Below are 13350 nucleotides of genomic sequence, written 5' to 3' on the forward strand. Positions count from 1 at the left end.
AGTCGCGGGACTGGTCGCGGTGCTGCCCGAGAGTTCTCCCGGCGGCAGCGTACTCACGGAAGGCACGTAGTTTTCCCTTAGCACTAAGAGTGGGGCTCCCTGCTCCTTCCCGCGGCCGCCCCGGAGGCAGTGCGGGGAGCTGCGCTCTCCTCAGGGGGAGCGGCGGCCCTGGGCTGGGAGCGGGCCCGCCCCGGGAGTTATCCCGCCTTCTACCTCAGGAGAAGCCCCCGGCCCTGGTTTCGTAGCCGGAGCCGCAGCTGTGGGAGCCAGGCCGCCTCGGGCGGCGGGGTTAATTGCTCCAGCACGTTGTGGTGAAGTGTGCGTGGAAAGGGAGCCTCCAACTCCCGTGCGGGTCCCCCTGTCCATAACGCTCCCCAGGGGACACCAAGGGGCCGGAGCGTCAGCTCCCCGCTCTCGCGTTGTCCATCCCTTCAGCTGACTTCTGAATTTGGCCCGGATTACCGATTTATTAATCTTAATAGGCTGTGGTAGATGAGGCTATAAACCCAAGGAGTAAGGCATTGATTGCCTTGCTTTTGAGCAGGTGCAGCCAGAGTTCTTTGTCCTCCCCCTTCCTGCCACCTGCCATGACAGCTGTTGTTTCTGACCTCCAGCAACTTCCTAAACACTTTCTCTTTGCTAATAGAAGTGGGTTGAACTTTCTTTGACAGAGAAAAGGTGTTAAACTTCTCTTCCTCTCTCGTACTTACACAGTCTGGTTTCATTGTCTGAACATTGCTGTCTTCTCCATCTCCCCCTTTTTGTCTTTTCCCATGTCACATTCATCTTCCTGTGCAAAAGCGCTGAAAAAAGAACCAGGAGCCCTACAGCAAGTTTAATCACAGTTCTCCAATTTAATTTTTAATATTTAAAGTTCCTGTGTACTATTAAGCATCCCAAACAGACCACAAGTTCCATGTGACGCAAATGTTAACGTAACTCCATGCTGAATAGCACAGCTGAAAAAAACGGGAAGTTTCTCCCTCTCTTTGTTGGACTAAACCATACACATTATTTTGCCATGTAACCCTAACTCATTTAAAAACAAGTACTTTCTGCCATGTGAGTCTCTCATACAGACAAACTGAGGTGAACTGACAAAGCACTTAGCAAATAACCCATACTACCTTAATTATATGCAGTTACATTAGGAGCTGGCACTCATTATGTAGATACTCTTCTAATTACACTGGCATGTGTTTTGTGACATAGACCTCGGTGAAATCAATATGGGTAAATTATTTGGGAAACATAGCAAGTTTAAGCATGATTAGGAAGGACAATGAAAAATCAAAGAAAGGAAGGAAAAGAGACAATTGTATAGAAGAAAACATGGTCTTAAGCCAGCTATTGACTCCTAATAGAAAAACTATCTTGGGAAACTGACAGTAAAAGTAGCTGTTGTGGTTTAGGCCAAATTGGCCAAAACCAGCATGACCGATGGCCCTTCCCTCTCCCCGAAGAGAGGAGAGGAAGAGATAAGGAGATGTATAAGTTTAGAATGAACTAAACTAATGAAGTATTAATATTAAAATTTTAAAAAAAGGAAATAATGAGATAGATACAATATATCCAAAACCGTATCAAGCTCCCAGGATGACGTCACTGGCAGGCACTGGGGAAGTCGCAGACTGAACTCAGCAACGGATGGGAGCTGGGTTCCAGCTCTGGAGTCAGGAACATACGGATCGGGATCAAAGGCGGATGAATAGAGAGTCCTCTTTGGACGTCAGCCGTTGAAGAAAGAGGGCTGACCCTTTGATCCCTCAGCTTTTACTCTGAGCGTGGGGCAGATGGGATGGAATACCCTGTTGGTCAGGTTTGGGTCACCTGTCTTGTCTGTTCCTCCCCACGCTTTTTCCGTTTCTAACCCTCCAAATACCCAATGGGGCAAATAACAAAATTAGCTGACCTTGGTTGTTATAGTAATAAGTATAAGCAAGAGCCTCTCTGCATACCATTCCTTGGCATGAATTACAAACATTGGTCTTATCACTCTGAGAACGAGCAGTTTTCTCCATAATAAGCTGTTAATTTCAGAGAGTTAGAAGAGGCCTAGCTAAGATGTATAATTACTGAACAGAAAGTTGGTTCTGCTTTACCTCAAACTGGGACAGTGCATAACGGAGCTTCTTCCTTTATAATATTTCACTTTTACTTCATCAGCTACAGTCTATTTCATTTTTTTAAACTGAATTTTCACCACAAACCCTTCAGGACCAAACGGTGTCAGGCCTCTTTTGTGTGTGTGTGTGTGTGCAGCCACAGGTTTTGCAAGCCAGATCAGATCTTAAGGTACAATTACAGGATCTCACAGGCTTCATATAATGCTGCCAGTCACATGTAGATTTTAGGGTCACCAGCAACATTATACAGGCATAGCCAGTTAGAACTCACTATGGAATTATGCTGGGTATCAAGGTGAACCTGAGTCACTAACAGCAGAGAGGAGTAAGAGGTAACGGAGGAAATGTAACATTTCTTCATTCCCAAATGTTTCAGTTGTTAGTTTTTCATTCTTCTGCCTTAAAAAAATAACCCACAAAAGACCCATACATTCTGTAAGCGTTCAGATTATTCTGTTCTGTGATGCATGTGATAAAGAGATGCTGTAACACCAAGACTTGCCAGTGGTGGGGAACTCACAGTTTAGGCTTTTGGTGAGAAAGGGTCTTGTTTCATTGCTGTGTCAGGTTGCCACACATGTTATAGGAGAATTTATAATCTTCTGCGGCACTGATTTCTCCTACTTTATTTTGCCTTCTCTTGTGAGCAGTCAGAAAGGGAGATAATCTTGGGTAGTTCATTGTACCAGCTGATGAAAATAAGCGGTTGAATGCCTTGGCAGTTAAATATCCTCTTCTCTAGAAATGAGATTAAGGCAAGAGGAAATGTTTTGAACTTGATCAAACAAGGGAAGTAAGCATCTAAAAGATGGTATTGCAATAGTTAAGGTTTAAGGGGAATCTTGAATCCCATCTTATGCTCTTTAAGCTTGGGTAATGCTGAAAAGCCTGATCTGTCACTCTTGAGTGGGGAATCTTTTATAATAAGTCAATAGGAAGTAGTAGAGCACTGGTCTGCTGTAAATCTAGCAAATCTGTTCAGAGGTACAGAGATGGTAGCTTTGCTCATTTTTGATTCTAGCATCTTGTTTTCAAGGCAGGGTTTAAAACAATTTTTAAAACCAAGGAATTGCTGAAGCGTTCATCTGGATGTCTGAAACTGAAATGAAATTCCTTCCTTCGCTTGGGAGATGCAAATCACATCTGCATCATGCTGAAGTGTTTTAATAATAGGAGCTCTTTTAGAGAGTCCTTGGGTGAGAGTTGTTGGACATTAATCAACAGCAACCTCTTATAATTCGAAAGTGGTTAATTATTATTGTGCCCAGCAGCCTATTTAGACATTTGTATCAAGTATGTATGTTCATGTACAGAGTGAAATTAAATGCAAATGTTGGTTAAAAAGATTCTTCATTACTGAAACATACAGACTGAGTCACCAAAGAGTGAGAACTTTACCCCGTGTTGGGGCAAGCAGCCAGGTACAGAACATGAAATTTGAGCCAAAAACCAAATGTGGGCATTTACATAAGTAAACCACTATATATTTCAGTGTAGAAAAATGGCACAACTGTCTCCCAAATTAAATCACTTTAACTCTGAAAATAATCTAATTCATCCATCTGAGGATTTTGAAAGAGAGCTTGGATCTAAGAGCTATCGTGGTCTGCTGAGAAGCATTTTCTTTCTCATAGATGCAACTTCAGGTGTAATACAGACAGAAAACGGAGTCCCAGTGGTCACAGTCGATAAAAAGGCCATAGTAAATCAGATGGAGGAAAATGAACTTTTCTACTTTTATCTTAGGATACATAGATTTTTATTGTGGTTGCCTGTTTACCAGTACTGTCTGTTTTGGGAGTTGTGTGTAAATAACTTTATTTGCCTTTTACCTTGACCTTGTTTGAATGAAGAGTAACCAGAAAACAACTTTACTCAGCAGTGTGGCACTCGGAAGCCTTGCCAGTTACCTAATTCCCTATCACATTCTTTGTCGTTCACAGAGAGGAACTATGAGTGTGCCTGTGTTGAAGCAGCACTGGAACTAGGGGTTTGGAGAAGAGGAGCCTTTGGTGATCAGTGGTGATCAGGTAGGGTCCTGGGCCTGCAGCAAGACTTAGGGAAGCAGGGTTAAGCCTAGAAGATCACCACTGAGTTTTGTGTGGTAGAGTAGAGTTTGTTCTTCTACAAAGATTTGGCACCCAAAAAGATTTTTCAGGATTATTTCAACCATAAAGAGGAAGGAGGTTCTTGTTTTCTGGTAGTCAGAACATTCCTTGGGGAATGCTATTTATGATTTTTATCTAATGACTACTTCATATGTCAGGGGCCTGTTTACAGGCACTTTCTGGGGGCAGTAGCTACTTCTGGGCAATATTTTCACAGCAGTGGGCCCAGATCACATCCAGCAGGGGAACTGGATCTGACTTGTGTGTTCTTGATGACTTCTCTGCTTGATAGCGTATTGTGTAATCAAGTGAACGTTACCTCCATTGTCAGAAGCCAGCTGCTTCCACATTTTTAGAAGAAGCCCAGCTGAACAGTTCAATAGGAGAGTGCACTAAGGGTGCCTACTGAGTTGAGCCCCTGAAGGATTTCAAATGGACAAATGCTTGATCTCTGGGAAAGAAATGTGATGCAGAAGTTTATGAATGCATCATAAACATCATAAACATACAGTATTATGCCTATAGTACAGTAACATTGAAGGAACTCATGCAGATCCAGATACATTGGGAACTCAGAAAAGAGTAAAACTAAGAATGGTTTGTCTGGATAATAACTATGGCACTGGGAAGCCTTAGCAAGTGCCTAATTCCTTAGGATGTTGAAAAAATTACTGATTTTCAAATGCAGACTTGAAATTACTTACTCCTTTATCTTCAATAGCTCTGTTAAATATTACTTTTAAGTTCAATCAGGTGTTGGTTTTTTTGGTTGTTTTGGTTTTTTAAAGTGTGCTTTTAATAGAGATATGCTTAGCAGTGTTCAAAAAAACCCCAAAAGATCAAGTTAATCATTGGTAACATGTAGTTGGTTTTTTCTTCTTCCTTTTTCATCCCAATCAAACCAAGATGATAATCTCAAAATCAAACTAATCTAAAGTAGAATTTCCCAGTTCTTTGACAAACAGTATACACATCCTTTGTAAATACTGTAGTCCAGCATTTTTTCATTAACAGTTAAGAGCTTGGGAGGGCCTGGGCCTCAGCTGGTTTCTGCCATCTGGTGGATATATGGAGTCACTACCTCAATCCTTCTAATGTCTACTAATCCTTAGTAACCAATATTCTAAATAACTAAGCAAGTATCACAGAATCACAGAAGGGTTGAGGTTGGCAGGGACCTCTGGAGATCATCTGGTCCAACCCCCTGCTCAAGCAGGACTGCCTAGAGCTGTTTGCCCAGGACCATGTACATGTGGCTTTTGAATGTTTCCAAGAAGAGAGACACCACAACCTCTCTGGGCAGCCTGTGCCAGTGCTTGGTCACCCTCACAGTGAAAAAGTGTTTCCTGATGTTCAGAGGGAACCTCCTGTGTTTCAGTTTGTGCCCGTCGTCTCTGGTCCTGTCACTGGGCACCACTGAGGAGAGCCTGGCTATGTCCTCTTTGCATTCTCCCTTCAGGTATTTATATACACTAACATCTCCCCTGAGCCTTCTCTTCTCCAGGCTGAACAGTCCCAGCTCTCAGCCTTTCCTCCTGGGAGAGTTGCTCCATTCACATCATCTTTGTGGCCCTTTGCTGATGTCTCTTCAGTATGTCCATGTCTCTGGTATACTGGGGAGACCAGAACTGGATGCAGCACTCCTGGTGTGGCCTCACTGGTGCTGAGGGGAAGGATCACCTCCCTCGACCTGCTGGTAATGCTCTTCCTTATGCAGCCCAGGATACCATCAGCCTTTGCTGCAGGGGTACATCACTGGCTCATGTTCAACTTGGTGTCCACTAGGACTCCCAGGTCCTTTCCTGCCAAACTGCTCTCCAGTTGGGCAGCTCCCAGCATATACTGGTGCATGGGGTGGCTGTACCCCCGGTGCAGGACTTTGCATTTCCCCTTGTTGAACTTCGAGGTACTTGTAGAGAGTACTTCATGAGTACTTTTACAGAGGTTCTATTTAAGAAAGTATGAGATCCGTTGAAGTTTTTCATAGGAAAAAGCTTTTTACATTTGGACACTTAGTAAAAAATCTCCATCTCTTTTACATGTATTTTACTGACTGATTGACAGCATCTACATTGGTGAATATTTGACCCATGCGGGTTTATAAAAATGAACTGGCTATTACATGATCATCTCCCTAGACATAATCTCCAGAAGATACAGATGTACCTAGAAGTGAGAATCATGAAAAGCTCAATTCTCTGGCTGTCACCAGAGCTATATCCAAGAAACTTTAGGTTTATTTGCTAGCATGTAGAATACCCGGAATACCCACTATTTGCTGTCAGGTGGATTATGGCAGCAAAAGTGATAATATTTAATGAAATGGGAGAAGGAGCTACTTTTTCTCAGTCAAGGTTTGGAAACAGCATTTAAGAAGGAGAAAGCATATAGGACAAACACTGCAATGGAGCAAGCTCTGAACAACTTTGTATTTAAACAAGTACATTTTCCTTTTTATTTCATAAGAAGTTTACTGTTGAAAAAATGGGTATGTATTAAAGCAAACACATTATACAGATAGATTAAACATCAGATAGCAAAACCTCACGGAATGAGCACTACTGGTTGTATTATATAGGGTTTACTATCAAAGATATGCTTAAAAACCCTCAAGAATTAATGTACTTTCAAGGTAAATTAGGCACAAAATTTAGCTTGTAACTAGCTCTGCAAGCATCTCACTGTGATTTCACTGTTACAAAGTATTACAAGTGATCAAAAACATAAGCTGACTTTTTAAATTTTTAAAATTTTATTTGTACTATGTGCTGAAATAGTACAAATGTATACAACACTCCACCTTTGTTAAAAAAGCATGTACAATAGGGACTATAAAGTAGAATCAAAGATCTAAACAGGAAATTAACCCTTTATTTGGGCTCAGAATTAGTATGACGTAAATCTATGGCTTTGCTTTGTGGACATATTTGAAATGGAGTAAGTCCTACGAATGTGGGGAAGAAACAGGAAGATATTTTTAATGAAGATACAATACAATTGCTACAATAGCAATATTTTAAAGGAACACTATTAGTAAGGAAACTACCTGGTATCTGACATATATGCCTCCCTCAGTTTCTGGATAGGATGAAAGATACAATGTGAAATTTTAGAGAATGAGAGATTGATTCACCAAAAAAAAATAAAAAAAGAAATCCAAGGAGCAAAAAACCTTCAAGTGATTTAGGTTTTAGGTTTGCAACCTAGGCTGCAAGGTTTTAGGTTAGATGAGGCTTTAATTTAGAAAGAATCACTAATTTGCAAGAAATGAGAGGGCAACAGCAAGTCTGTGGACCATAATAAAAGCTTACCTCACAGAAAACATAGGGATCTTCTAAATATACATATTAGAAAAGTGTTTGATTAAAATACCAGGGGTTTTTTTATCTTCCATTAGCAAAATGTATTGCTGAAAGTTCTCTTTTTTTGCTGGTTTAAAACACAACCCGTTTTCATGGCCACAGAACTACAAGGAACTGCATACTTTCTAGGGTACATTTTTACTGCATCATACAGGAATTGCTTAATAGGTAAAAATAAACATCTTAAAGTATTAATGCTGTTTTTGATTAGCAGAAACAGAAAAAGGAATGCACTGAAGCAAGATGATAACAAAGTGTATCATGCAGTATTTTGGCTTAATGTATACAGTATTTCAAACCAATGATGTGACTGGAGGGTGGGGTTTTTAATCCATTACATTCACCTGACATCATTTAGAATTAAAATTGTATGTGAAGGCAAACTGTGTGGAAATGTGAAAAATACTGGGATGCCTAACAAAAGCGTGCCAGATGTGTTATTGTTTCTAGCATGCAGAGCTAATGCTTGAAGGCCTATCACAGCAGTATGAACTACTGCTACTTCTAGTTCTTTACATTGCTGCTTTGTTTATGCTGGCTGTGGTCTGGTCACGGTCAGCAAGTGCTGTATGGCATTAGGAAGTTAACCCACAATCTCTGCAGGTTCAGTGACCAACTTAGATCCATCCCATGCTGTCTTGAACTGTTCAGGAACCGGAAATTCTTTCTGGTAAGAAACAAAAGCAACAATGATGGTTAAATAAACAGTGGATACCTCATGAAAACTGGTGGAATACTATTAGTGCTGCATGACTGAGAAAGCATTGATAGCTCAGACATGCCAGGATTAGAGAGAAGCCTTCTTCATTACCCTAGGAAGCTATTTTACAATGCCACACAGGAAAAAGCCTTATTGCTATCCAGTTTCAAATAGCCTTGGTACGGTACTACTTTGCAATAATCCCTCTCACACCATTATTTGGAACAACTAAATAAATAAACCTCATGTCAGAAATGACTTTAGATTCCATCAGTGTCTGGGTTGGAAGGCAGTAGAAAGGATATAGATGTGGAGACTGAGTGAGGAGACTAATTTTAAGGACGAAAGCAATAGTATAATAGGGAAGCATTAAAAAAACCCAACCACTATCATTTTAAGTGTGATACGCTTCAAAAGACTCAGCATCCCTTGTGGGGTACACAAAAAAAAGCAGAACATCAAAGAAAGTCTCCTTCCATTCTGTGTATTCAGTGAAAGGATGGGAGATGTTGGGTCTTTCTCTGTTCCCAGTGAAAAAATAAGATGTGAAGAAAAAGGTTTTTTCATTCAGGCCTCAAAATGGTGTTTTGATACCCAGTTATTTCAGATGATACAGTGATTAGAGGCAAGACTGATCAAAAGGACCTTTTTTTTTTTTAAAAAAAATAGGTGACTATGCAGCCACTGAAGATCATTCCCTTTTTAGTTATCTGAAGCTGAGGATCCAGCAGTCACTTTTGGAAATGTGGAAATTCTCTTGTTACATATTTTCTTTTATAAAGCCTAAACCCCTTTACCGTACAAAATTCCAGCCTAGAAGATTAGCCAGAAATTCAAGTTCTGTCTATAGCCATTCAGTGCAATTTCAACACTGCTCTGTTGAGGAAACTAGGAAACCATTACAAGTGTACTCTGCCTGCGTGACCCGTTACTAGTGTGTGAAGTGACAGAGCATGACTTCACTAGAAACACTGATGGGCTTAGTATGAAAATCTTCCTAGAACAGAAAAGGAGACAGGAAAATGCACAGGTGGCTTACAAGGACATATGTTGAAAATACTAGAAAGCACTACAGATGCTACTCGTGTATCAACAGTTTTAGAAAAAACAAGTATTTTATACTGTATTATTTCATCTGTAGTAGTATTGTATTTATCTTAGTTTTAGCAACAGCATCTTCAGGCTTGAGTGCTCATGTGGAGTTTCTTTGGGAGATTATATTTAGATATCAAAAAAGAAAATTAAATGGACAGGAGATTAAGCCATTATCTATCGAAATGGAAAGAAATAATGTCATGTCTAGTCTTTGAAATAACTTTGTGCACCAGAAAATAAGGAGTTCTTCTTGCACTGATAGCTGAGATATCAGTACATAGAAATTCCATTGTTTTGGATCATTTTTGGGTGATGTAATGTTCGTGGTATGTTAGTTTCTTTCCCAGCAGTTTAAATGCTATTAGCTACCAAGACTAGTGGGGAAGGAGGAGGAAAGCTTTAAAAATATCTGACTCACATAATCACCATCTTGGGGGATGAGGATGTTCATCTCAGATGACTTGGCACTTACAATCTCACAGTCTAATGATTCCTCACTGAGGTAGATATGGCAGCCTTCTGTTTTGTTAATAGATATGGTTGGCACTTTCCCCATCACCTGCAAAATAAAACCTACTTAATACCAAATCTTAAAATGCACACATATATATTGTTAATAAAGTCCTCTGCCTGCCAGGTCTAATTTTGGCCACCAGCATCTGATCCGTGTGTCAGCTGCCTGCATAATGTTTATACTTGATTTGTGAGACACTGAAAATTCTTGGTGGTGGTTACAAAGATCTATAAGCAACAGCAAACTTAGACAGCAAGCTTTTAATACACAGTTTGATGCTAGCGCTTCTCTGGTTCTCTCTAGTAGCAGTGACACTTTTGTGCTGATATTTAGGCGGTGTTCACCTTGTTCATCAGTGAGAACTGGTTATGAAATCACACATGTCAGCTATAACCAAGTAAGGGCAAATGAAAGATCTCAGCATACAGTACTGTTCAACAAGTGATTTGTAATACATTCTGAAGACTTCAAAGTTCTTCCAGGTTTTACAGCATACAACAGGAAAGGGTTTTTATCCCCTTCACTCAAGCTACAGTTCTAAAAAAGCACTGAAATCAATTTAATTTAATCTCTAATGGTATTTCTTATGTCACTTTAAAAGCAACCACAAGATTTACTTGAGGGGAGAAAGGGTAATCTTTTCTTGTTTACAATTCAGTAGATTAAAAGATTTCCTCATGGCTAAGTGGCTGACTCACTGGTTGTCAGTATAAATTCCTCCTTCTCCTCCTGCCCTCTCTAGCAGAGACAGCAATATACTCTGGACGATGCATCAAAAGGGCAGAGGTTATTCTGAGCCATAAAACAGTAACAGGATGCAATAGATATGTACTTGTTAATGAAAGAGTGTCTCTCATCATTCAAGCTAAGAATTTATTTTCAGCTTCAGTTCCTTAAATGTGACAGCAAACAAAGAACAAGTGGTCTGTCCTCTTGCATCCCACCCTGATCCTGAAGTCTGATCTGTGTAGTGGATCAATGCATCTTAAATTGATCTTTCTTTAACGGGTTCTCATGCAATAGAGAACAAAAAGAGAGTGAGTTTAATAAATTTTGCAAACATCTGGCAAAAAAAAGCCCCCAAAATCCAAATCACTGAGGGAAAGGAGAGCCAAGCAACATGGCAATGAAGTAACTATTTACAGCAAAATCTGTAGGATGAATTTACTGACATTTGTTGCATTAACATATCATGTATTTACAAATTCTAAGTTCAGGTCTTCAAAATACAGAGAAAATTGAGATGCTCAGCACTTGGCAAACTGAAACCCTGCAGAAGCTGCCTGATTCAAAAAGCATAGAGCATATAGCCCAACTCTACCTTCTTAAGTGGAACTCCACTCTGCTCCATGGCATAGAAGCCTTATGCAATATTCATAGATCCTGCTTAATCAAAAGAGTTCTGATTCTTAGAAAAGATATTTCCCCTTTATTTGAGTATTAACAAGCTGTGGTTTCACTGTTCATTACATATGAATTTTTCAGCTTTTATGAATAGTTCTAGAGGTAATGATAAAAATCATCTAGTTATTTTAAAAAAATGGTCAAATAAATGCCTGGGATCTTTTTCTTTAATGAACTGTCTCTGCCAGAAGAAGACATGTAGTTGTCATGAATAAAACTGCTTGTTACAGCTCAGAAGATGATGCACAGCTGGTAGCAATGTCAGTCACTTGCATGAGGTTCAAAATATAAAAAAACATCTTGCTATTATTCCCTGTCGTGGCTGTGACCAGTATTTCTGAAGCATGGAGCAGGATTGTCTACATTTAATGCCATACACTAGGCACAGCCTTTTAAGCAAAAGACCTCACCTTGCTTGAAGACTGGCAGTTTGATATAATTTAATGAATATTTCATTTTTTTCGCTTAAAATAATACATCCTAAAATCCTTTCTCAAGACTAGGTCATGTATGTTGGACACAACCCCATACTTGAGCATGTGTAGTTAGACTTCTTTGGAACGGGATGAATGAAGTGCTGTAAATGTCAGGTAGATTGTCTGTATTTTGACAGGAGCAAGTCTTCCCAGTAGAGAGGGCAATATATAGATTTAAAATACATGTCTTTTCTTTTCACGGGAACCACAAGGAAGGTGATCTCTGATGAAGCTTTGCTTACTGGTTATCAAAGACAAAACCAGTAGAGAGAGGCTCATAGCCCATCTGTAGGCAAGTGGTGACTACATTATCTATTCATGTAACGTGTCACATCGCTGGCAGGGGAGACCTTTGAAATCCTGGCACCTACTTTCACTTTATTGCCCTTTAACAGTCTATTTGAACATTTCCATTGAGAAAATAAAAAAAAAAAAAGAAAAAAAGAAAGAAGCATCTTCTGGGCTTAGAAATCAATTAGCTAACTGCCAGAATTTGTTCCATAAGCACCACTGAACTTTCAAGTCCTAGGAGCTGTTTACCATGAAAGCAAGAAAAGGGCCAGAAGTAATAGCAGTGTATATACAGTGTATAGATCTCTCAGCTTCACTGGAACCAGAAGGGACTGTGCTAAAGGAGATTTGTTTAGTGATGCTCAATAGTTTTCATAGGCATTTTCTAAATACATCAGCAGAATTTAGTGCATATAAAGCTGCATTTGGATGCATCAATCTCTTATTTTTGTTGCACTCCTGTGAGTTTTAAAAATCTCTTGTAGCTTTTTAAAAAATCTCTGGGCTTTTTTTCCCCTGCTTTTTCCCTGTCTTTGTTTTTCAAATAGATGCTTACCTGAATCTGAATATCCCTGGAATTGATCACTTCCACGATTCCCACAACGTTGTCAAACACAAGACCAAACTTTTTACAGTTGTCTAAAATAAAAACAATCATAAATAAGAAAGGAAAGAGAAAAGCAAATATCCACAAACCTGCTATAGTAACTGCAAAAATTCCCAGTCTTGCACTGCATAGCTGAGTGGCTTTATTCATGTGATCAATCCATTAAAGTGAATGGAATGATTCATATGCATTATTAATCCTGTAAGTCAGTTTTTTCAAGATTGGCATTTAAAGCCCAGCTGAGCTACCTACTCACCGATAGTAATTGAATTGATTTTTCCTTTTATCTGAAGTGTAGATTTGTTACACTTAAAAATGTAGGCCACTTGCTTGAGTTCAGTGTTGTTAATGACCAGGTCATTCTTATCCTCTTGATATTCCTGTTTCAAAAGAAAGTTTATTTAATTGGTTGTCTTTAACTAGCTAACAGACAGACAGAGTTTAGTACAATTTATCCTCGAGTCATTGCATCTTCAGTTACAGCAGAGCAATATCCTTCCTGTGGCTTAAAACTCTAATCTGCTCAGTGATAGGATGTTTCACCTAATTCACCCTTAGATGGCACATGTATATTTTAGAGCTGCAGAACTGAAGAACTTAGCACAGACCATGACAAAACCTGTTAATTTCGTAGCAAAGACATTACGTTCACAACAATTTAAAAACG

The 13350-nt window shown here is 39.6% G+C and overlaps 1 protein-coding gene across 4 annotated transcripts in view; it reads right to left on the minus strand.

The window, feature by feature from the left end:
• Nucleotides 1-6643: 6643 nt before the first annotated feature.
• The window catches only part of CAP2 (cyclase associated actin cytoskeleton regulatory protein 2), a 68669-nt gene continuing 61962 nt past the window's right edge, over nucleotides 6644-13350 (minus strand). For all 4 annotated transcript variants that reach the window (XM_074146452.1, XM_074146451.1, XM_074146455.1 and 1 more), the window contains 4 exons: nucleotides 12940-13063; nucleotides 12633-12715; nucleotides 9810-9950; nucleotides 6644-8263 (listed from right to left, as the gene is read on the minus strand). In XM_074146452.1, the coding sequence (XP_074002553.1) occupies nucleotides 8180-8263; nucleotides 9810-9950; nucleotides 12633-12715; nucleotides 12940-13063 (432 nt within the window). In that variant the 3' untranslated portion in view covers nucleotides 6644-8179. The remainder of the gene's footprint in view (nucleotides 8264-9809; nucleotides 9951-12632; nucleotides 12716-12939; nucleotides 13064-13350) is intronic.

This window comes from Numenius arquata, chromosome 4 (genome assembly GCF_964106895.1).
Source record: "Numenius arquata chromosome 4, bNumArq3.hap1.1, whole genome shotgun sequence".
NCBI classification, from domain to species: Eukaryota; Metazoa; Chordata; class Aves; order Charadriiformes; family Scolopacidae; genus Numenius; species Numenius arquata.